Raw genomic sequence first — 25,569 nt, 5'->3', positions numbered from 1 at the left:
TGTGGTTTTGAGTTAAGATTAAAATCAGATTATTCTGGCTACAGAAAGATGTGGAAGTAATTGGCCAGATCAGATGTAGTAAAGAGTAAAAGTAAAACTTTCAGGGTGAACTTAAGTGATTAGTCAGAATTCTGTGTGCAGTAGCGAGTTGCATCATGCAAGTACAGTGTGATACCTATTTTGTAAAACAAAGTTGTTTTGTTTTGCATTCTTCGAGCAGGTCAGATCTGTTGTTTCTTCCGTCTGTTATCCTGGTCTTCATTTCCATGGGAAATGGGACAGACATACACATTGTTGCTTATCACATGAGCATTCATAGGCCAGTTATGTCTGTTGATGATTCATTGCAATTGCTTCTCTATTTCAGGACCTGTAACTAAGTGGACCCTACTGACCTCTGAACCACAAACTATAAGAGTGAAAAGAAGTGGGAGAAGCACACAAAGAAAAAGGAAGTGAATGCACTTTCATCTGGACTTCTTTCCTGCCCTTTATTACTGAAGCTGAATGGAAAAGAAAGACTGCTGTGCCTTTCCTCCCCCAACCTCAGGGATGGGTGGATTATAAATACTGTGTGTGTGGCTGGGAGAACAGACTGAACCATGAATCTTCAGGCTCAGCAAAAGTCTTCAAGCAAACGAGCTGGGAAACGAGTTGCCTATTTTAACGAGCAGGACATAGCAGTGCCGTCAAAGGAGCCACAGCAGCAGCTTAAGGAGGGACAGTACTATGGTCACGGAGGGAATATACCAGTCTCCCAAACTATGGAGATTTCTCATCCAGGAGGATTAACAAATGCACCCAACAACGTTGCTTTGATGAACTCTGTTTACAATCAAGATAGGGGAGAGTCAGTGATGATGCCCCAGTCAGTAACAGCTGTCAAATGGCAGAATTCACTAATGGGAAACCGGTTACCAGAAAGGGGTGACAGCCACTGGCAGTCTCCACCTTCAATGTGGAACCACAGTATGGTTTTTGGGGGCAACCCAAAAGGACCCCACTCCAATGCTGGTGCCCCAGGCTTCTATGGCCACCCAGAAGCCCTTAAAAGAAATCAAGAGAAAGGAGTGTTTGTGTCACAGCTGGATTTGTATGGAGATGCTGTCCAGCAGATGATGTCCCAAAAGGCTCAGCTGGAACAGCAAGCCCTGGTTAGACAGCAAGCTCAAATGAATTCTTTTCATCAAATGCAGAAACAGCAGCAGCAGAATCAAACTCTGCCATTGCAGCCTTTCCAACTTGCATTTGGTCACCAAGGCCAAAAGCAGGGTCTTCCTGAGCTGTTACATGTCTTTCAAGAAGCCCCAACTTCTTCCAGTCCAGCATTTACTGCACAACAAAAACAGCAAGCTCTTCCCCAGCTACAGCTCTTTGAAAATTTCTATCCTCAGCAGCAGCAGCAACAGGCTGCCACACAAGCCTTCGGTCTGCAGCAAACGACTTCTATAGCACAGCCTCATGTGGCAGCTGCAGCACCTCAGCATCACATGATGCCACACCAATTTCAGCAAGCAGAGAGGAACCAGGAGCTATTCAAGGCATTAACAGAGCAGAACCAACAGACTGTGCTACCTCAGACGCAGATTCCCTTTCCAAGAAGGTCACGGAGACTCTCCAAAGAAGGTGGCCTGCTGACATCTGCAGGAGAAGTGTTGACTTCTAAGCAGGCAGAAGAACAACCTAGCAATTTATTTCTGCACCACTGGCAAACACATCAGCAAGAGGTCCCGATACAGCAAACACCTGAGTCGCTGGGCCACAGTAAAAGTAGCTATTTGCACCCCAAAAGATTGGATCTGGGGCAGAAGGATGTCCTGGTGAATAGTGAGCAGTGCCAGATGGAAACAGACAGGCAAGCTGCAGCCCAGAATGGTAGAGATGAGGAGAAGCAGGCAGCAGCACCTGAAGAAAACAGTCAGAGAACTAATGATTTTCAGAGTGCCAGAGGTGGTGTAATCCAGAGTACCCGACGGAGGCGACGTGTTTCTCAAGAAGCCAATTTGCTGACTTTGGCCCAAAAAGCTGTTGAGCTGGCTTCTCTTCAGAATGTAAAGGTAAGATATAGACCCTAACCATATAGCATGTTTTACACGACAAAATAGGGCTGAAAGGAAGGGAAGTCATGTACGTATGCAGGATAGGATGGTATCTTGGAAGTGTGCAATGAGGGCAGCTCTGGTGTGGAGGCATGTAAGTTCAGCTACTGTAATTCATAGATGTGGGAGAACAGAGATGTAGTATAGTGAAACCACTAAGGGACAGTTTTATTTCACTAACACCAAACGTTATTTTAGCCCATGACATGAAAATATGGAAGTTTTCAGCTTAGGTCTCAAGGTGATGAGGAATTTTGAGAGGCAGGTATAAGCAGCTTACTTGTTGTCTTTTTACCAATTTAACATTCTCTTTCTTTTCTGTTAAAAGACTTAGGCTTACCTGCCAGTTTTTCAGTTTCAGCAGTTGAAGTGTTTCTAAAATGTGCTATCTAAAAATTACATAATGCAATTTACATGTTCAATATTTCTCAAATATTAAAAGTCTAAGAAAGCTTCACTTACATGAAGGAGAAATACCAGGCCTGTCTCATGCAGCATCCCATTTCTAAGAATGACCTGAGGGCCTGTAGACCTCCTGTAGGACTTAATGAGGAAGAAATTTAGTGCTGACTGATTTGGTAGTTCACTACTCCTAACCTTTTGATATCCCATCAGTCTAAACTAAACAGTATATATTCCATTTGGCATGATGACAGAGTTCAAAATTAACTAGCCTATTGGGAGACAAGTGATGGGATTTTTGGAGTTGAGTGGGGGTTTTTGGAGGGATTGTTTTTGAATGTTTTTCTTACAGTTGTGGTTTGCCTAATCTTTTATTGAGTGCTTCTTAGGAGGCACACTTTTCCTTGGAAGTTCTCTTCCCAAAGGCTGATGAAATATACATTACATGAGCTGTTTTTACCTACACTTTTGATATCTGAGTTGCTATCCACTCACATAACAAAGGGAAAGGCATTTTATTGTCCGTTTCATCATCCTTTTTATCCTAGTCTGTCTCTCACTGTTTTTTCCCATCTCTTCCTTAGGGGAATGTGCTGTTTGAGTGAAAGAACTAAACTAATAAACAATGAGCTGAATATCCATAGCCTACTCCATCTCTTGGAGAGCAGAAACCAAACAGTGACTTGACTTGGCTGATGTTGTCTTCAATCCTTTTTGCTCTAACTCCAGTTGAACCAGCAGATTTGATAAAGAACTGGTAGTTTGTAGTAGCATGGTGTATTTGCTCTTACTTTGCCAGCCATTGTGTGATTATATTGCAAAAGGCCTGCAATTCACATTGCACTTGGATGACTAACAGAGTGTCAAGAAGAAGCAAATAGAGCATTTAGGAAAGGGCCCTGAGAGATGAAGCAAGAAATTGGCTGTTTGAAGGCACGTCTGCTTGCAGTCTGATTCATAATGTAAAGACCAGAGAAGTGTTTTGACAGATGCTCTTTTGTTCTTTGCAGTTATGCAAGCATAATGGCACTAGCAGAAGAACTCTTTATGTTTAGATCTCTTCAGGTTTTCAGGATGAGGTTTTGAAAGATGATAAAATTCTTACCAGAGGTCTGATGGATTTTACATCTTTAAGGTGTTGAATATTGTGTGAGGGAGAAAAAGAAAATATGTTTGCTGAATGAGAGTGGGCTGCTTCTCTTATGAGTGTCTTTCTGTTAAAAACAACCTAGAAGCCTTCTCTGCATAGATTATCTGAAGAGTGTGTAGAAGGCCATAGAGTTAAATTATTGATTGAAGAAGATATCATTCATAATTTGAACCAGTTTTTTGAACATCCCAGTCTAGGTATGTGTACCTTATGCAAAAATAATATTCTGGACAGCAATATCTGTCTACATGCAGTATCATGACTGATGCTTTGGAACAGGCCTGTGGCTGTCTTTTTTTCAGGTGATGCAAGCTTGTTGCTGCCTACAGGCTGCAGTAAATTCTTAACTCCTTAATTGTTTCAGTGTGACTTGTTGAATTCTATAAGTACAGAAAACTTTTCTCAAACCTTAATGGTTTTCTACAAGGGTGTCTGAATTTAAATATTCCTTTATGGAAGGAAGACATGTTTTGCTTACCTAGCTGCTTTCCCCTGGCACAGGGCAGGGCACCAGCTGCTACAAACAAAAGGAAGAAAAAAGTTTTGTTTGCAGAATTGTAGTTCTGGTCTCGTCTCTTTCATGGACAAGCTTTGGTTTGACTGCAGACAGAAGCTGCCTCTCCTTGATGCAGATGATGCAGAATGATAGCAGAAAGCACTATGTGGGCAGGTGTTTTTAAAAGGCTGGTGTGGTTTCTAATCAGATCACAGATGTGGCCTTGGAACAGTTCTTCCAGCTGTTGTAGTTGGGTTTTTCTGTGAATTCTAAGATTTTTAGAAACAGCTTGAGGGATAGAGAGGATTGATGCCAGGATGTCTGATGGGTTTCTGTGGATTTCCTGGAGAACTCTAGATGATTAGTTCATACCTCAGTATTTATGCAAGAGTCTAAATGAAAGTGCCATATGTTGCACTTGCTGAAGTTATCCAGCAGCCCTCCTGCCCCAAATTCTGCAACAGGGATTCTGAGGTAGCCAAAAATCCCCTAGCAGGTCCCATCCTTTCTGCTTACCTCTGAGAATAATCAAACAGCTGAGAAACTGTTTAGAGATCTGAAGCAAAAGGCTTAATTCCAAAATTAGTCATGCCTCTTGTAAACATTAGGTATGTGTGAACTTTTGTGATCAGAAAAGCTGCAGTGTGGACCAGAACATCTTTAAGGATGTCTTAACTATTTATATTAAGTCCTACTGGTGTTTTTTTTCTATCTGTGCTACTATTCAGGTCTCCTGTTCTTGTTTTGTCTTGGAGGGGTCAGCACTCCCATCTCTGAGGAGGAGTCCTTTGCTGATTGCCCCCAGTTTTGAAAATAAAAGGAGCATGGTAAACCAATCATAAAGCCAGAGAAAAGTGACACTTTTGGGTGACTATGGCACTTTTGAGCTGCCATAATTTCCTTGTTGTAGTCAGCAAATTAGTTCAGGTTTCTTGACCTACAGAGGTCTGTGTAGCACCCAGGAAGTACCTGAGATTTTTAGATTGGTCAGAATTGGTGCTTTTTCACCCATTCACATTGTCATTATGTGTTGCTGTACTCAGAAAGTGGTGGAGGAAAGCTACAAAAATTTACAGGAACCCCTTTGTATGTAGAGTCAGTGGACTCCAGTGATATCTGTCAGCATGATGAATATGATGAATGCCCTCCAAACCCAAAATTGGTAGTTTTATGGGAAAGTACAGCCTGTCACCAACCTGAAGTGAAGGCAGGTCCTCAGACCTCATTAATTTCTCCTGAGGCTTATTCTGGGACAGTGGATGCCACTTGTGACTTTACAAGTGTGTGTTCCAACACTGTGTGGTAGAGGTGTGCATTTGCAGTGTCTGTGAAGAAGCAGTCAGACTTGTAAACTGCAGAGTCAGGAATAAACCTTTCTGTGCAACTTAGTCCAACTCTAATAACTGCCTCCTTGAAAGGAGGCAGTTCTGGATCTTCTTGATATAGTAGATTTTATGTGCTCAATCTTGTTATCTGGCTTATTTTGAAGGCTTAATGTTTTCCAGAATCAGAAAAAAAATGAAGCAAAAACTAGCTCTGGGTTTAGGTTTTTTGTGTGTGAGAGATTTAATTAAGATAGTATCACAGTTCAGTCTTCCCTGGAGCAGAAATACAATATTTGAAATTAATAACCTGCAGCTTTTGATAGTTACTAAAACTGAAGAGCTGTTGTCGAAAGTTATAAAGCAGGACACAAATTCATATAGAAAACAAACTGTTAAAACATAGGTAGTGGAACAATTCTTATAAATGACCTATATAAGTGTTCTAGCAGTTGAGACTACAGGCAATCTTCAAGTAATTCTATGAAATTTTAGTAACACTGCGAAATATTCTTTTAACCTCCAGTAACACTTCCAAATCAATTTCAGCTTGCAAATTGCTTCGAGAAACTTGATATACACTGAAAGTGAGATGGTATCTCATTTATTACATAAGTAATACAGAATTTTTAGGAATCTATTTTTCTTCTCAGGAGCTGGATAATTCAGAGGAGAAGAAGAGTGTGCTAGTAACAGCTCCAGGACCTACTGGAGCTTCAAAGAGTGTTGTGGAATTCGCCAGTTCTTCACCAGCTCCCAAAAAAGCCCGGGAGGATAACAGCCTTGTGCCTCTTATCATTCCTGTGTCTGTGCCAGTGAGAAAAATTGACTTGCAGAGCCTTGAAAAGGAAAAGTCTGAGGATGGAAAGCTCCAGAAAGGCCAAACAAACGATCGAGCTCCTTGTGAACGGAAGCCTTCTGTGATAGTCACTCGGAGGCGGTCTAATCGTAATACTAACATGGAGACCTCAAGTCAGGTATGGATGCACTAAGAAACCAAAGATGAGGCACATCTGTTCGATTTAATCACACAGTTTTTAACCATGAACTTATCTATTAAAGTAGTCTGATCTCAAGGCTTGAACTTGGAATGTACATAGTCTGGGGATTTTATCATAGTGTTGCCATGTATTTGGGCATTGCTGGCTTTTCATGACCTACAGCTAATGCTAGTAAAGCCAGGCAGCGCCTCACTAAATTCATTAAACAGTGAATAAAGCCAGCTGGACAGTAAGACTAGAATAGTTGTCTGTCTGTGTCAAAAGTGCTTTCTTCATACATACATTAATACAAATAAATTCTAAGTAGTGCACATATCTCTCAATGTGAATAAAATCCAAAGTGAAGATTTATTCTCATGCAATGGAAACTTTTACTGAGTTCTGAAGGTCAGTACTTGATTGTTCCCCTGCAGCATGGTAGTGATGAGTGGGTGGGTTGATATTTTTATTTCCCTTCTCCTCTATCCAGAAGTACAACAGAATGTTCAGATATCACAGGAATGGCAGGCATCTGGGGAGGTTTCTCTGTATTTAAATGCTTGACCATCTAATAAAATACTGTTATATTGTCTTCTGTTCTCTTACCACTATTCAGTGTCACTGCGTATCTGTATCAGGGTTGTGGTGTATCTGTACCAGGATTCTGCTGTGCTTTTTTATTGTCTTTTAAAACTACCATGAAGTTGGACCAGATGGACATGAAGTTCTTGTAAAATATAACTTCATAATCACATGGGCTAGCGCTGCTACCTAATGGTTCCTGTGTCCATTCCCTGTGTTCTTCCTCTCACTTTCCCCTTCTGCTAATTGTTGAGACATCCTCCAACTGTTCTATCCAGATTTTAAGCTGCCATGAAAAAATGTTGTCATCTCACTGACATTTTTCAAGCAACTTGAGATTTTAAATTAAATTAACAATGCAATTTCTTTTTCTAATAGCATGAAGATGCTGTTCCAAAGGATGAAGCAGAGGGCTTTGCCCGAAAACCAAAGCAGCGGCCAAGACCCGAGCCCCTGTTCATACCACCTAAAGCTGGCACCTTTATTGCGCCACCTGTTTATTCCAACATTACTCCATATCAGAGCCACTTACGGTCACCTGTCCGTCTGGCAGACCATCCTTCAGATAGGAACTTTGAGCTACCTCCTTACACTCCTCCCCCAATCCTTAGTCCAGTGAGAGAAGGATCTGGGCTGTATTTTAACGCTATCCTCTCTTCAAGCGGTCATTCGGTTGCACCCCCAGTGACGCCCAAAAGTGGTCACAGAACTCTGCTTAGATCAAGTAAGTTGCATTTTAACCTTCCGTTCTTGTGTAATTTATGATTGGGAACTGTGGAGCATTGGGAGGAACATGATGCCCTTAGGAGATGTGTTTGTGTGAAACTGGAGCTCCTTCCTGATAGTTTGGGAAGCCAGAATACAGGAAATGCAGTGTTGCTCCATCTGGGCACGGATGTTAGGATGGGTTCACAAGCAACCTGCAACACCCCCTGCTGACGTTCTTAGGAATGAAAAGTCAGTTCCTCTCCCAGGTCACTATCTTGAGCTGAGGGGAGGAAGGCTCTGGTCATCTGAAACTCCTTTATTTAGCCTGGGGGTACCTTTTTTCAGAGATGGACAGCTCTGATTAGATTTGCAAGCTGTGTGATAAGTAAATCTCAGATGTGAAGCTGAGCAGTTCTTCCTTCTTGTTGCAGATAGTTCAGAAGTTACCCCTCCGATTCTTACAGTAGTGGGGGAAGCCACCCCGGTCAGCATTGAACCGTAAGTAGGCAGCAGATTCAGAGTCTCTTAGTAAAAGTGCTTCCTTGCTTCCTCCTAAACTTTCAAGCTGCTCCCTGTGTGACTGATGTATCTCTTAGAAGCATTAAAACTATTCTTATTGGTGGTTCAAAATACAAGTTGTCTTGATTAAAAATTGCACCATATGATAAATATTGTTTGGTTGGGTAAATGTAATTCTGGTGACATTAACAGCTTTCTATTGATGCTCACCTGTGTCTGGGCTGAATTACTGTTAGTTACCTAAAGGGGAATCTGTCCTGTGTTGTTCTATACAAGCACTTCTTTGTATGCTGTGTGCTTGTTTTAGGGTGGGAAGATGATGTTCCTTTAGAGGAAGGACAGAATGTCCTTGGAAAACTGGGGTTAACTCTCCCATGGACTGGTCTGGTTGCAGGTGTGTTGTAGCTGCAGCACAGCTGTGAACACTCTGCTCTCCCCTGGGCAAGCTCAGCCTGAAAACGCTACAGCCAGTGGCATATGGGCTGTGTGCCCTGAGCTAATCAGCCTGGTTGGTCTTTAGCTGGCTGTGTGCTGGGGACATGGCAGCAGTAGGGAACAGAGTCTGGAGATGTTGAAGCTGGAATTGTGAGCTTAGGCTTGGTGTCAGTCCTGCTAAACCTGAGCAGAGCTGCAAATATCTCTGCACAGCCTTTGCCAGTGCTCTGGGAGTGTTATCAATTCAAGCTGAGTATTGCAGAACTACAGCAAGGTAGTGTAGTTCCAGTTCATTACTATACCTAATTAATTAATTCCTGCAAAATCTAATCATGGAGATGCATGGCTTGGAAGCACCCATATGGCATAAAAACACCCACATGGCTCTGCATATGACTGTGCAGTCAGGAATCTCTGCTCAAACTCTGCAGCATATCCCATAACATTTGAGATATTTGACTCAAAACTTCCCCAGGTAAATACAATCCTTCTTTTGCTTTTATCCAAAATGGTTTGTATCTTAAAAATAGACTGGTGCATTTGCTGAAAATTTTTTTCCTCGCCCTTTTCCCATTCTGCCTTCTTGTTTGAAGGTCAGGTTTTCTGCACTTGTCACAGCAGCCTGTCCTGAGCAAATGTTGCAATTGTGAATGAATGTAGATTTTTCTTGTAACCTTTGCAAACCTCCTCTAGACCAAGCCCATTCATTGAAATAAGCACATTTATTGTTGTATAAATTTATTTTGGAAGTGTCCTAATTAATCTTTTTCCTGTTGGTTCATTTAACATTAATCCAGGGGAACTTCTTGAACAGATATTTTTTGTGTCCCTCTCAGGTCTCAATCTTTGACCTCTCTGTGGTGCAGTTGTCTTGCGTCTGTTGGCTTAAATTGCTGAAGTTATTGACATAAAGCTGGTTGTGATTTTAGTTGTATGTGACAATTTTCATATTTTCAAATTAATGTTGCCATTAATTTCAAACCATGGTATCTTAGTAGTGCAAGTTCATTTACTTTTGCCAAAAGGGAGTTATGTGCAGATAGACAGTTTGTCTAACTGTCATTTTAAGTCTTGCTGAGCAGATGCTTATGGAGGTAAATTGCTTTTAACTTTTAATGACAGCAAATTATTAACCTGGTGTCATTTCGTGTTTGGCAGCACTGGGATGGTCAGTTATGTAGACATGTCTTCCTTAAAGAAAATGTGGCAGGAAGCACTTTTTTAGAAGAAAAAAATGTTTAATTGGCTTTGTAGTCTTGTCAGAAGTTGACTCTAACTTGTGATTACCCAGTATAGTAGTCTTAATTCCTTGCCAAGCCTTCTGTTAGTGCTTCTTAAAAGGTTATTTAATTGCAGTGATTTGAAATAGGAAGTGTGATAATGAAGCTTAATTCTTTGTGAAATGGTACGATAGGCAGCTGTTGTCACAGATCCTTGTGTCCTGCTGGTTTTGTAGTTCAGTTGCACCAAAGTCTTGGGGTCGCTGCTGAAGTAGGCAGCCTTAAATATACCTGTGGTGTATCACTGTGAACTGCCTTCCCAGTTCACAGCCTCAGTTCTGGATGTTGTCATACTCAGCTCCCATGGCATCCCAGGAGCACCACTGGTGCTTTCAGGCAAGAGCTCTTTATGTATTGAAGTCTAGACTTCATCAGTAGAGGAACAGAAGAATAATACAACTTGAATGGATCTCTGGAGGTTATCTGGTCCAAGCCCCTGCTCAGAGCAGACCAAATTTAGGCTACCCATGTCAACTCTTGCAGTAGAATTCTGATTTTATTTGGGCATTGCAGGTACGAGATGAAATTTTTCGTTTTTTCTAGCCCAGAGATGTCATATTCCAAGTTCAGTTTCAAAATGAGAAGAAACTTTCAAGAAGGCCCACATTCTTTCCCTCCAGATCTTCCAGTTGTCTCTTTCTTTCTCAGAAGTGAGGTCAGAGGAGTCTGTGTCCTGAGACACAGCCTCTCCCAAATTTCCCAGTGCAGTCTTTACTGCAAAAACGCCTTTTTATCTGTTTCCACATGGCAGTTTTGAGCAGTCTTTTCTTCAAGGGCAGATTATAATCCATAAGCCTTTCCTCCTCTGTGAAACTGCATGCCATAACAGTAAGCAAGACTAATCACAATGAGTAGAAGACTTCACATGAACATTAATCTGCAGTCGATCTCAGTGTGCTCTGAAAGGAGAGCTACTGCTGAGTGGGTGATGAAGTTGGAGCAACTGTATAGGGTAGTTAACTTCTGCATTGCTTTGTTTACACATGAGCTGTTCCCCTTAACGACATCTGGATCTGCTATAGATGCAAAAAAAAAACAGTTCGCAAAATATCTTTTTATGTGTGTTAGAAGTCAGTAATTTTTTTGAACATGGGCTTTTCCAACACATGACATCTTATGATGAAAGTGTTTCATGACAATACCAAAATGAGGAATTGGGTGGAAAAGGGACTAAGGTATTTGCTTCTTCTCCTTCCATACCCATTTCCTTCTGTTTGACAATACAGTCTCTTAGGACTTCAAAACACCATATTGAAACACTTGCTGGTATCTCTGGATTTTTGTACAGGTTATGTGTTGTTTCGAGGCTTCCTCACTCCTTTTCCAAACTTCTTTTCATAATAGACGTGTGTGTCATTTCAGAGGACGAGAAAAGTCTGGAGGTTGGGATTTCTCAGAAGTTTTTGTTATTATTCCTTATTGGACTATATTATGCTCTTTCTCTGGTAATTGTGCTAGGTGTGGGGCACCAAGCCAAGACTTGAGAATTATAGCAAACCTTGTCCTGGGTGCAGGGAGTTTCACTTTTTTCTAGTGAAGCAACTCCAGAATTTTATCATCTTCTGGGCACTGCCTGATCTGCTCTCTCCAAAAAAGAGCTTTCTTTCTCTATGCTTTACTATGTCAAGAGCTACCAGTGTGGTTGACTGACATCTGAATGAGGAGTATGTTCACATTAAGTACACAGTAAAACAGTCTTTCACTTGGGGTTCTTACCCACCTCTCTGCACAAAATCACACTTGCTAATACAGAGTAGAATCTCTGTGGATGGTCACTTGACTTAAAGCAAATGTAGTGCTCTGTGGGTTGCAGGTAGTGAAAAGTCTGTCTGCTAATTCAGATGTAAAAGTATGAGATTGCTGCTGGAAGGATAGGGTTTGGGTTTGGTACAAAATGAGCAATACAGGTTTCATTGTTTTATAGTTTTGGTTTCAGTTGTTAGAAGGAGTACCTGGAAGACACCAGCTTGTGTCAAGGTCATAAAGGACTCAATTTTGATCCTGCTTTGAATGGGAAGGACCAGATGGCAGTGTTTAGGTTGAAAAGGACATTTGGAGACTCTGGTTCAGTTGTTGGCTGACAAAATGTTAATACTAAAACAGGCTTACCTGTCTTATGCCTGAGGAACAAGCTTGCCATAAGAGGACCCTATATGAGAGCCTCTCCAAAAGTGATGATTATTAGAAGCCAATAACTGTTCTTTGAGCAGCTATTAGGGGATGCTAATTTAAATACAGTTTCAACCTATGCTGATTAAAAAAAAAATGGAAGATAAAAAAAAATGGAAACTGGATGTAAAACCTCTCAACTTCTAAGTTACTTATATAACCTACAACACTGTTGGTGTTAAATGCAAGAGCCTGCATTTGTATAGGCATTTGTTTCTTCATTTGGTTCTTCATTAGTGTTTCTAGCAGAGACGGAGACTTCCTGGGTATTGTAAAGATGGCCTGACTGTAACATTTTTCCTTCTCTGCAGGCGAATAAATGTAGGAACTCGCTTTCAAGCAGAAATCCCATCACTCCAAGACAGATCTCTGGCAGAAACTGATGAACATAAAGCAGAGCTGGTGTGGCAGCCATGGGGTGACTTGGAAACCAACAAAGTTACCCAAGAGAATGGTAAGAAGTTGGAAGGCTGTTAAAGAGGGCAGAGTTGTCGCAGTGGTTGTAGGGATAACCACTTAGCTACTGTAGGCATAATTAAAAATCTTCTAGAGCTACCATTCAAGTGACATGTTTGAATGGTCTTGCAAACAGTTTTAGGAGCAAAACTTGTTTGTCAGATTGCATGTATGGGGCAAGGGGAGGCTGGTAGGATTGGTTCTTTTAATAGTAAAAAAACTGTGACTGCTGCTTCTGTCAGGCCAAGAGCAGCCTTTTGCTCAGTGAAGCTTCCTTGGTTTTGTTAACATTGAAAACCACACACACTCAACTCCTGTATTTTTGAGGGATGTTCTAGATGTAATAGTATTTCAAAAAAATCAAGTTGTAGACTGAAGTCAGGATGAGGAAGCAGGAGTTGTGGTAGCTAGTAGCAGACCTGGGGAGCTGACTGCTTCTGTTACACATGGGTTGTGGTCTGTATAAATCCTGAAGGGAAGAGGAAGTGGGCAAGCTTGGAAGAAATATTTTTGAATGAGAGAGAAAAAAGAGTTTTGTGAAATGGAAATTCAAAATATAAGGGTGGGTTCAAAAAATGTGTGAGGTGAAGGGAGGTGGGAAGAGCAGGGAGGAGATTTGCAAGAAATTCCATGTGTAAATAGTGCTGCATGACCTTGTAGCCTAATGAGTCCTGGGGTCCAAATTTGACCCAGATAAATTTGCAAGGACATGCAGCTTCTCTGAGTTTTACTTTCTGTTATGTCTATTTCTCCTTCGAAAGAGATAATTAATCATGCCAATGCAGTAGGAAACTTCATTTTAATCTTCTTTTCTGTTTTTTTTTTTTTTTGTACCCCTGTGGAAACAGTGGAAAAACTGCTAGCTGCTGCCTGTTCAAGCATTTTTCCTGGGGGTGGAACCAACCAGGAGCTGGCATTGCATTTCTTACATGAAGAAAAGGGAAGCATTCTGGTGAGTCTGTCCCGCTGTTCGCCTCAATGTGGTCAAAGATGTTAAGGAAGGTCAGGTAACCTCTCATTCCTGAGAGGAGAGCCTTGCAAATTCCTTTCAGTGGATCTGGTTCCCATTGTTTGGTGCCCCTTGTATGTCCCTAATGTGGATTCTGACCAATGTACAGTGCCATGTGCACTTACTTTTATATTTCCAACTTGGACATGTTTGGCTTTTTAACAAACACACTGACAGTCTATCAGGGCAAGTGAGCCAAGACTTCTAAATTAATCTTAGATGTTGTCTTCCTGGAAAGGTTACTGTGTAGAAGGGAAAAATAAGAGGCTGGGGCCGAAAGCTGAGTCAGAGGGCAGTGTCTTGCACCTCTTTGTTTTGGTAGATCCATTTGACTTCTCTGTCTCTGTCTGTAGAACAACTGTCCTGCTAATTTTATATTGTAAGACATGATACACTTTCATTATTGCCCTTTGACACCTCTGGGAGGTAATATCAAAGAGCAGAGCAAAGAGCAAAGCTTTGTCATCTTTTTATAGTTCTATGACTGATTTAGACTGGCATAAATCTGCCCTGTGTTCAGGAGTATCCCACACTTTTGCCTTGCTGCTTGTTTCCCATCCTGTGGCACTGACACTTGTGCATGGACTTGCATCAGAGAAGAGATCAAACAGAAAGTAGTTTTTGTATGTGTGTGTGTGTTATGTTTCTGGCAGCCCATCGTTGTGAATGCTGCTGTTGGCATTAGAGAGGAGCAGGACTTCCTCTGACAGCAGGAACTCATTGTTCAGGTGGTTTAAACTGCCAGTGGAAGCACGATTCTGTTGTCCCCTTCCTACAGAATTTGAAAGCCTTCTGGTATAAATGAAAACTAAAAAGCATCTTGAGAGGTGGGAGTTTTGTGTGTGTCATCTTTCAGTCACGTGACTGCTGATTTATTTTGAAATAATGCTCAGTCAAGTGAGATCAAATTACAATTACTTGGATATGTAAAACAGGTGTCACTTAGGTCACCATTTTTGGATATGTGTGTAATAGGCCTTTGGTTAATGAGAGGAAACTGATGCAAGGTCTCTATGTATGAAATTAGCTCTCTCCCAGTACCCTGGTGGTTGTGTCAATTCACAGATGTGAAGAGGTGCCAAGAATGTACCACTTGTCTCTGGTACCCAAGATTAGATGGGCAGTCAAGAATGTGGTTTTTAAAGTTGTCCCAAGTGGTAAACTGTACTCTGTTTCTTTTCTGTTGGCTTGCCACAGAAAAGAGGGGATTAACAATTGCCTGATCTTTGGTTTTAATACCCCAAATATTAAAGTAATTATTTTACTTGTGTTTATCCAAGGGAGCTCTGACCAAACTGCTGTTGAAGAAGCCAGTGCGACCACCTACCCACCCTTTGGCAGATTATCACTACACAGGTTTGTCAACCAGAACAACTCTGTGCTACCTGCTTATATCCCTTTCTGATTTTTTGGGCTACTCTGTTACATTACAAGAGGATTAAAAGAGCGATCCTCTTTTGTAACTCAAATGATGGCTTGCCAGAGTTTTTGCTTATGCAAATTATGACACTTTAAATGTAAGAAACACTGCATCCTTCTGAACATGTGCATGTGTATTGGGATAGGTATGAGTTCTCATTTTCTTTATGGGGAAAAGGGAAGGTAATCCCTTGCACTGAGACACAGAGAATGTAGAAAGATAGCCAGTATGTATAAGAAAGGCTGTGGTAACCTTAGAATCATAGCCTCTCTGGCATGAGTTTCCAGGGTGGAGTTAAGCAGGGGTTTTATGGGAAGTAGTTTTCAAGCTTGCTGAAGAAGCCTCAGCCAACTATGAATACCTGTTAGTGTTTATTCAAAATTTAAATGCCATAAGCTACCTTTGTCATCATGCACCTAATTAGAAAATAGTCAGCTTTGTGACACTGATTTCAGTGATCTGGAGAGACCCAAGTGACCTGAAAGATCTGATGTAAAGTGGTAGAGAGATGTCTAATAGCTGGTACCACAAAGCATAGAAAATACATTTTTGTTACTATGCATTCCTACTGTAGTTGTTGGCAAAGATTAGTTGAAGAATATCTATAAGGAAGGAGGGGATTCGACAATGTTATTATTAGAGGCAAGGAATATTTGAGGAATACTGGAGATGTAGTAAATCTTCAAGTACAGGTTGCTGCTGAAAGAGAAGATCCTGTTCTTCTGCCCCAACATTACCCTACTATAAAATCTTATGACTGGGTCACCACGAAGTGTGTCACTTCACCTTGCTTGGGCAACATCTTAGTTCATCTGAGTGAGTGGTTTTTGCAAGCTGAGCTGAGTTAACCTGTGGTGATGAGCACTTGATCTAGCACAAAGGAAGTGTTGGGAGGAGAGCTGGGGTGGAGCAGTAAGGGAGGAGTTACCAGTGGTCTGCAGTTTTGCTGTAGTAGGCTCAAGGAGAGACTGCACCCTCATGTGTGTACTGGTCTTATTTAAGGCAAACATGAAGAAGAGGTATATAGAAGAGTAAACATTTGAAATTGTATGGGTTTTCATTATAACTTACGTTTACCTACAGGATCAGACAAGTGGAAGGTTGCTGAAAAAAAGCTATTCAACAAAGGCATTGCAATCTACAAGAAAGATTTTTTCTTGGTCCAAAAGCTTGTAAGTTACTTTTGTTTGTTTTCATGATACATTTTTACATGTTTGTTGAACATTTTATACAGGAAGTTCAATCTTGATTTTTCTGAAACCTCAGTTTTAAGCATTAGGTCCCACACTCAAAAGATTTCAGAGAAATGTCAGCCTCCAGCACAGCATGAAATCTCACCAGAAAGCTAGAGCAATCATGTTTGTTTTGATTAACCCTGGTATTTAAACTGCATTACTTCCATTAGTCCATGCTACAGCTATCTCCTCTGCAGAGCACATTTATAGAGCATTGGCAGTGTTTAGCTTAAATGGCTTGCTGATAAAACTAAAAAGAAACACATCTTTGCCACTGATGGAGAGGACCAAAGAAGGATATGAAAATGATGGATCCTTTAGATCTCTCATGTTGTGACAATGATAGGAGAAATGATCACTCCCTTGTTTTGATGAGGTATGACATGTCAGCAAGGGGGAAATCACTGAAGGAGAGTGCAAAACCAGGAACTGCAAACGTATTTACTGAATAAAATCCCCAAAGGCATTTAAATTGCAAAAGCTCTGAAGTTGAAAATATATTCCAAACATTTTAAAGAAATCACTGATGCAGAATATGTAGATGGTCACAAGTCCATGCTGATAATTGTCCACCACCATATGCCTACAAAATGCACATGGCCAAAACGGGAAGGGGCTGCAAACCTTCACTTCCATTTTTGGATTGGTATTCTGGTCTGGTCTTCTCTGAAGTGCTGCTGCAAAATAAAGCTCCTCCATAAAGCTGAGAAGCTGCTGTCAAGCCTGATAGCTCAACTGGAACATTTCAGAGGCTAAGAGGTGCATTAAGCCTACAAAGTTCCAGGTTCTGTCACCTTTACATTAACCAGCTTTTCTTTGGAAAGTTTGTCCTCTAGTTCTCAGTGAATAACAGTGGCAGTAGGGGATATGCTGTGGGATGAGGCACACAGGCGAATATGACACAGAAAAAGAGGCTTGAACAGCAGCTGTGGTGGAATGGAAACTACTAAGGAAAGAAAATACAAAGTTTATTTATTGCACCCCTAGTAATTATTTATAAATCTTTTTAAAATCATGTAATCCACTGGTGGTTTATGTTTTTTAAACAACAGATAAAAACCAAAACAGTGGCTCAATGTGTAGAATTCTACTACACATACAAGAAACAGGTGAAAATTGGTCGGAATGGGACCTTAATCTTTGGGGACATTGATGGTGCTAATGAGAGATCAATGAAAGATGAAGCTGAAGTTGACATCAAGGTAAGTAATTTCCTAAATTTCTCTCACCTCTTTTGAGCTATGGTTTGAAGTCTTGTGTGTTGTCTCATTTACTGGTCAAATCAAAAGCACAAACAATCTGGCTTCTCCACAGGAGTCCAGACTCACAAATTTGTGTCCTGTGTCACATAATGTCATTTACCTACCGGCATCAAAATTAACAGTTCCTTTATCTTCTGGTGAAGAGTTCCCATAGGTTTGCACGTGTTCTTCCTCTCAGAAGGGACATCTTCAGTGAGGAACAGGGGCATGTGGAGGAGGAGGAGGAAGAGGATGAAGAAGAGGAGGCAGAGGAAGGGTTGGATAACAGAAAGAGGAGCGCCGATGCTCTGAAAGATGAACAGACACTACAAGATGGTGTAATAGTAAGTGCTGCATTGTGCATGTTGTGCTTTCTATGCCACCTTCACTTTGCAAATGGTTTAGAAAACATGTGGGCAGTTCCAGATGCAAAAAGTTTCCATCTCTAACTTTTTCTGGAGCAAGAGATTGGGCTGAGGTAGATCAGAGTGTTACTATCAATCAGACTGTGAGCTGTGATGGGAGAACTGGGATGTGTAAGGTGGAAAAATGCAATGTATTCTTTGTGGCTAGTGGACACAGAGGGCCGTGATGAGAAATGTCCTTAAAATAGCCTGAAGATTTTGCCATTAAATAAAACCTTTGTCTGGAATGAGTGAAACACAGGAGCTCAGCTACTGTCTTCCTTCTGATGGTGGGTTTAAGTGTCACTTTGACTCAATTCTTCTCCTCTTTGCAAAGGCCAGCAACACCAATATGAGGAGTCATGAGGCAGCTGTCATGGGCAGAATTGGGAGGAAGCCAAGGGAGACAACAGTGAAGCCTCGAAAGCCTATTACTGCTCCAGTGCAGAGGAAGAAGAGGAAACAGAAGACAAAACCAGATGCTACCAGTAAAACACAAAACACAGAAAACACATTTCCATGTAAAAAATGTGGCAGGTAAGACCAACTCTGCTTCCAGCAATAGTCTCAGAATCACAGTAGGGCATCTCCTGTGGAAGCTTTTTCCCAAATGAACTTTCTGTCTTTCTGTATAGGCCACAGACATTGGCAATAGTTCTAATGAATTACTGCCCCACTAATACTTGCAAATTAAGGCTTGTTTTTCTTCAAATGGCATGAGATACCACCTGCATTTCAGCTGTGTACAGTAGTTGGTGTTAAGCTGCACTTTCAAACAGCTGCTATGTTGGCCCTCTGTAATGCTTACATTTTTGTAACAAGTTTCTACGTATTTGCTAGATCACATATAAAGAACATGGTATAGACTTAAGAACAGTGGTCTAGAAACACGAGACATTAACATCATTATTGCAGCAGCTTATTAGGCCAGTAGGTACATAGTTCATCTGGTTACATTTGCAGCTGTCTTTGGTAGATGTCAAATATATTTGTATTTCCTCACACAGTTTTAGTAGTTTTTGCAGGTCTGTTGCCACCAGAATCAAACTGTCAAGAAAATTCAGCTCCCTACATAAGTTGCTTACTCTTAAAATAACAGGACAAGCAGACAAGGCTTCTTAATGATGTCTGAACTACACTTGTGGCGCTTCATGTAAAATCCAAATAGTTAATGGTGGAAGGTGGAGGAACAGATCACAGAAATGTAGAGTCAGAAGGAAAAAGCTCAAGTATTTCGAGCTCTGTGGACAAGGCTCAGGAGTGGCATTGGGCCATCATTTGCCTCACTGCTTATGGTATTGTTGCAGCACAGGGGTATGCCTGAAAACCTGGGCTATGTTAAGCAGCACGTGCATAATTCAGATACCAGCACTGCCCCTCTGAATTCAGAGCTGAATGAGAAATGGCCACAGTAAGAAATTAAGCTCAGGATCCCCTGCTAGCATTGCACCTTGCTCTCCATGTCCTGAGTGGCGTTTGCTGTAGGTGCTCTATCGCGGTGCCTGTGGGAGTTCCGGAGCTGAAGCTCGTGAACTTGAGGCCAGAGCAGCAGAAGCTCTTCCAGAAAAGTGTTGAAGGAGGCCATAGGAGAGGCCAATGCTAATGTCCCTGTGTTCTTTCCTCAGGGTGTTCTACAAGGTGAAGAGCCGCAGTGCTCACATGAAGAGCCACGCGGAACAGGAGAAGAAGGCGGCGGCACTGAAGCAGCAGGAGAAGGAGGCGGCAGCGGCGGCGGCAGCCCACAGCCAGGCCCAGCAGGACGAGAGCAGTGACAGTGGGAGCAGCAGCAGCGGGAGCAGCAGTGCCAGCTCGGATGAAGATGGAGAAATATAGCAGCAGACTAGAAGTGGAGGGAGTAGCAAGGCTGGACCCAACCTCCCTCTCGCTGGTCTCATTTGTTTTTTGCTTGCACTTTTCTTACCTGAACCATCTGGTTTTGGTTTCAGTGCTGCCATTTCCTCATACCACATGTTCCACTTCACCTTGCCAGTACTGACCAAGCCAGAATGGTGGATAACAAGATTTGTTTCAACTCGGATTTTTTTTTTTTTTTAAAGACTGATAAGATTCCTATTTATAATGATACCCGAGGTACATAACAGAACAATGTCACCTGCAGTGGAAGTAAGTTCTCTCAGGTCAGTCAGACCTTTCTTTTTGTTCTTGTCAGGAATTTTGGTAGTAGGACTCTTGGATATAAAGGTTTCTAGACTGGAGCAAGAAAATGAAGCTCTACTCTGAGCTAAGTGTATCCAGTTACTGTGACACTGGTGATTTCTAGTTTTTTCCTTTCTCAGCAAGTTCTTCTTCCTTTTATTCTTTCCTGCCTTTCTTTCTGAGCAGTTATTCAGGCAGACAACAAGTTTTGTGGAAAGATGGTGTGCACTTTTGACCTCTGTTTCACAAAAATTAAAAGTAGGATGAGCAAGACATTCTTCTTCCTTTTGAGAGGAAGTTTTATTTTTCAAATGGAAGCCTGAGGTCAGTTATCTTATGGCATTAAGAACATAGCAATGGATATGAAAATATCTTGTGTGATAAGAGTAGCCACAGGCCTTGCAAGTTGTCTCATCTTGGAAAAAAAAAATAGTCAGCCTTTGATTAACTTGAAGGAGTCTGGGCTTCACAAGTGCAATTTAAAATGAAAATTACTGGGTTTGAATTTACATAAATGGGAGCAAGTTTGTTTAGTGAAAATGAACCCACGTCTTCTTGTGTGCTAGGTTGTGTGCACCTCAAAAATGGGAGGAATGGAGTCTCGTCTCCAGCAGGCATCCCTCTGTGAATGCTTTTATCTCTCAATATCCTCTTCTGTCTTGTAGCAGCCCTCATTTACTCCTTGAAATTGCCATCATCAAGCTTTTATGGCAGGGCCTTAGTTTCCCAGGCAGTTGCTGTCAGACAGTATGTACAGGAGAAGCTTGTCACCCACTTGCACACCAGTGGCAGGGCAGTGCTGCCTGCTGGGTTGTCCTGCTATGAGCTGTTCTCTTGCTGAAAGGCTGACTCTTCTTCAGAACTGACACAAGCTAGTAGCCCAAAAAGTCTAGCCGCCAAAATCTGCTGGTGAAAGAGAGTTAAGAAGAAGTGGCCCAGGTGACAAATGTTAAATTCGCACAGGATTGTTCTGTACATCTTTATAGCCCACATTTATCATTATTTTGTAAGGATGCAGAGAATCACTTGTGCTTCATGGCCAGCTGGTGCCATCCTGTAGCCTGGCTGCCCAGCTTCTTCCCTCCATCCAGTGCTTAGGAGCAGCAGTGATCCCCAGTTTCTCGGGTGCTGGCACTGCGTCAGACCAGACCGTAGGAGCTGATTGCTCCTGCCTTCCCCAGCAGGGATCCAAGAGATGTTGTTGTATGTGAACTACTGAGTGTGCCTGACTGGCAGATTTTTTTTATTTAAATCTTGACCCTTCCAGCTGCTAGATAAATTCCTGGCTAACTATAGAAAGAGGCTGTAACTCCAGCTTGTTGTCTGTCAGTCTTCTTGCCCTGTAGTTTTATGCAACCATGATGGCTTCACTCTTTTGTTTGGGAGGCTTTGTATTGTACAACGTTTGCTTTGACATATCTATGCCTTTGCATAGAATCCTCTTTCTGAATAGCAGAAACAGTTACTGCTCTTACAAAATCAGGAGGAACATCATTAAGGACTGCACTCTTTATAAAGTTGACACTTTCACCTGTAAGTGTTCAATTTTCTGTCAAGACTGTATTTTTCATTCCTATCAAAACTGGGGTTCCTTTCAGCACTTAGATGACTGTTCCATGTTCCTACATTGAATGGATCTTGTTGACTAAGAAACACATGGCACATTGTGAACTGTTAAAATCATTCAAAAACTGCGAAGAACTAGAAGCTGCTTCTTTAAAAAGAAGCTTAAGCAAATCAGTCTTCCTCTTTAAGATTTCAGTGTTGATTTATATTTTTTTTCTTTTATAAATCGGGGGAAATTCTTGTCTGCCATTATCTTAGGGCCCTTGGAGAGAACAGAAGCTTTAGCACACTGTGTCAGGAGGAAGAGTGGGTGAACCAACTGCAAGCATTATTACAGTCTTCCAAAGGCCAGATCGTTCACTGATTCTCCCTATTTTAGGAAACTGATACAATTTTTCCTCTTGTCAAGGACAAGGTGTTGAGGTGCTGGTTAGAACAAATCAGAGATTTTCTTTACTTGCATAACAATGTTGTGTATATTATGTACTGATTCCAGTACTGGTTGTTTCTCTCCCACCCTGCTGCAGTTTAAGTAGAACAGGAAAACTGGACACAGTCTGTTACTGGAAGAAAATCAGGAAAGGGCTTTTCTGAGGATAACCTCTATAACAACTGCAGGTTAGCAGGGCTGACCACAATCAGGTATATGTGCTAAGTGGCATCAAGTTGGAATGTTTCTGAGCATACTTCCAAGTTGCCAGTAGCCCCCAGAAGACTTCTTTTCTGGCATGGTAGTAAGTAAAACAGTTCCTCGAAGTGTCATCTTAAAAGACAAACAAGCAAACCAAGCCTATTCACTGGCTTACAGAAGGAGTTTGGAATTGATCCTGCATTTGAATTAGAGCTTGCCTAGTAGCAAAAGTTGGCAGAGAATTGTTTTTAAAAAAAAGAAGAAAACCAAAACCCAAACAACCAACACCCAATTTCTGTGGACAAAGCATTTAAATGGAATTTTTCTAATCTGGAATGAGTTATGCTCCTACTTTTTGTGAGGGGAAAAATAACTTGAGTGGCTCTTTACTGCAGCACAGTTTTAATTTAAGTTTGTTATTCGAGTTAAGATTTAAAAAACCCATCCCAAACAAACAAAATGCTTCTCAGTGTTCTGTTGATATGTCTGTTTTAAAACTCCATGCTCATTATTTCCCATCGTTTAAGGGCCTATTGATCAATCCCCATTTAGTGTAAGGGTGTGCTGCTAATTTACAGAAAAAGGCAGAAGAAAGTCATTAATTTGAACAAGGTGTCTCTTCACTTTGAAGAACAAATGGGAACAAATATTTATAGAATGCAATTCTGTAAATGTGTACTAATAGATTTGCCTTTTATAGTGCAGGATCAGACTTCAGGTGGTCATATACCCCACAGTCAGATGGCTGTATTTCAAATCATTACCTGCTTGAGCCTTGATGCCAGCCCTGGGCATCATGGAGATGCAGTGACAGGTCATGCTTGCCCTGATCACATACTTCTGCCTGTGCTTCTGCCTGCCCTTTACAGATAGATTCAGTCTTTCAGGTCTGTGATCTGCATGGAATAGCATCTGAGTTTTGTAAGACTATGTGTGTATGTAATTACTAGATAGATGCATGCACTTGTGATGCAAATCTGATATAGCTGCAGGTGTTTTGCAGTCTAGCTGCAAGAACCACTCTGCATTTTAATTTACTTGATGTTTGTTCTTTTACTGATACAGGTGATGGTATCAGAGAGAACGTGGCTCTGTAAGTTGAAAGCCTACAGAATTTCACTCAGCTGTGCAGGACCATGGCATTTTGCTGGCTAGAAAAGAGGTAGGGATGTAGCTGCTAAAAGGCAGGACAAAGATAGAAATTCAAAAGCTTAAAGGTAATTCATCTGTTAAACCCATTGTAGGTAAAGTCCAATTTAACTAAAAATACTCTGATTTATCAAACTGAGGCTTTTGGTCATTTTTATCACTGCAACAAGCTTAGATTAAAATCAACACTTTTCAGAAAAAGTCTTTCTTAAATCACAAACATGAGCTTTCTCACTCTGCAGTTACACACTTCTTAATTCTCTTTCAGGCAGTGGACTAGAAGGTTCCTGCAGATACATACTGTATTTTAAAGAAATGGGAGTAGGAAGGACTATGACCATAGGAGTCTTGCTTTCACACAATGGCACATTTAGTCCAATGCTTACCAGAAACCTTATTCTAATACACATTTTCCCACACAAACTTTCTCCCTGCTTTATCTTCTGATGTATGTCTGGAAGTTTATAAAGCTTTAAAGAGACAGAGAAGTGAGTCTTCTACAAATCATGTTTCATTTCTGGGGGGGGCTTGAGTTTCTAAGTAAATTCGTCACTTGGGTTCAGCTGCTTTACTTTCCCACCTTCTCTCCTGTGTCGTATGTTAGAAAGACACAAACTTTAAATCCCAAGCTGTCTAAGGATCTTTCTTTCCAAGACTAAGATTCTACTGACAGCTGAGCCTGAAAAAACCCTTAACTTCTCCAGATTAGAAGACAACATATATTTTTATAGAAATATAATTGTGTATTTTAAAAAAGTTTCCTGCAGCTTCTCCACCTGTATTTTTTCCCTTGTAGCTCAGATTTGATATAAACTTTTTTGTGTTCATTCTTTTTATGTTCTGTTTTTAAATTTGTAGTCAAAGCTTTGGTGTACTGTACAGGAGCAGTCAGCCTTTGTAATTACTGTATAAATGCTTTATAATAAAGTATATTACTTTTATTTTAACAAATGAGCAGACACTTCCTTTTGTGTGTCTGCTGCCCAGTGCACCTTTTAAAAGACTGTTACATGTTTAAAATGTACATATATAAATATATTTACCTGTTGCTGTACAGTTGTGATAGACTGGACTGAATTTATTTTTTGTGTGCTTTTTTATAAAATATTAATACACTAAAGGAAATCTTTGCGGATGTGATTGTAATGTACTATGTAACTTATTTACTTAATATCCTCTATATATCTAAAAAACCTTTTATTAAATGAGGTTAAAAAGATAGTCTCTTAGCTGAGTTTCTCGATGATATGAGGGAGTGGCCGGGGGCTTGTGCAGGCTGTGATGCACAGGAGGCTGTCTCGAGTCCTTCTGGCTGGTCTGCTCTCTCTTCGTACTCACCTGTGTTTCCCACAGCAGCCCTAGAGGCTGTTTCTCACCTTCCCCCGAGACACAAGCCTGCAGTGTGTTTTATGTCCTACATCCAAGAAAGTAACTGGCACCTGCCAGGAGCCCAGAGAAATCTGCAGCTCCACCGTTTTACAGAAGTGTTGATGGGATGTGTGTTCCCCTCCAAGCCGAGCACCCTCGCAGAAAGACAGAAACAACCTTGACAGTGTGCTAGGAATTCCTGGGGAATAGGTCTGCTGTGCTCTGAGTAAGGCCAGTGGGATTCTGACACTACCTCAAACAACTACAAAGACCATGGGCAAGGCAAAGACATCATGGAATAACTTAGTACCTGATGAGCCTGCATCAGATGAGAATTCTGCAATGGCTTCAGTTATAGATCACATTGTATCACACTTTCAGTGATAAAGTTTGAAAAAACTTTTAGTAAATACTGTCTTAAAGGCACTTACCTGTTACCTGAATCTGAGGGGGGGATTTAACAGGTTTTGTTACACAGCATGTATTTTGTTTCTTCTGGCAGCAGTTGGATCTCTTGTCATATTTATGAGGATAGATGGAAGCATATCTAAAATTCAAGATATGGATTTTAAATATGCTTCCATCTATCCTCAAAACATCTTCCTTCTGTTTTGGTACTTTGCCTTTTAGTTAACTTGGCTACACAGGTTTTCTCACACCCTGTGGGCATGATGTCTTTCAAAGCTACAAATGCTACATAAAGCAGATGGCAGAAGTGCGTACTGGTGCCCGACTGGTCTCCTGTGAGATTGCACTTACGATCTAAGGCAGCACACCTGTTAATTTATGCT

General features: G+C 41.2%; 1 protein-coding gene across 7 annotated transcripts in view; it reads left to right on the top strand.

Annotated features, from left to right (window-relative positions):
• MIDEAS (mitotic deacetylase associated SANT domain protein) overlaps positions 1–24,631 on the top strand; it is a 53,503-nt gene extending 28,872 nt beyond the window's left edge. For all 7 annotated transcript variants that reach the window (XM_071427257.1, XM_071427259.1, XM_071427258.1 and 4 more), the window contains 12 exons: positions 368–2,057; positions 6,123–6,446; positions 7,410–7,755; positions 8,171–8,237; positions 12,454–12,596; positions 13,447–13,550; positions 14,888–14,963; positions 16,111–16,199; positions 17,315–17,464; positions 17,668–17,847; positions 18,245–18,444; positions 19,533–24,631. In XM_071427257.1, the coding sequence (XP_071283358.1) occupies positions 603–2,057; positions 6,123–6,446; positions 7,410–7,755; positions 8,171–8,237; positions 12,454–12,596; positions 13,447–13,550; positions 14,888–14,963; positions 16,111–16,199; positions 17,315–17,464; positions 17,668–17,847; positions 18,245–18,444; positions 19,533–19,740 (3,342 nt within the window). In that variant the 5' untranslated portion in view covers positions 368–602 and the 3' untranslated portion in view covers positions 19,741–24,631. The remainder of the gene's footprint in view (positions 1–367; positions 2,058–6,122; positions 6,447–7,409; positions 7,756–8,170; positions 8,238–12,453; positions 12,597–13,446; positions 13,551–14,887; positions 14,964–16,110; positions 16,200–17,314; positions 17,465–17,667; positions 17,848–18,244; positions 18,445–19,532) is intronic.
• The last annotated feature ends 938 nt before the right edge of the window (positions 24,632–25,569 follow it).

Source organism: Agelaius tricolor, unplaced genomic scaffold (assembly GCF_023055355.1).
Source record: "Agelaius tricolor isolate 1412-34295 unplaced genomic scaffold, bAgeTri1.0.p SCAF_5, whole genome shotgun sequence".
Classification (NCBI taxonomy): domain Eukaryota; kingdom Metazoa; phylum Chordata; class Aves; order Passeriformes; family Icteridae; genus Agelaius; species Agelaius tricolor.
This window is presented reverse-complemented; position numbering and strand designations above follow the sequence as displayed.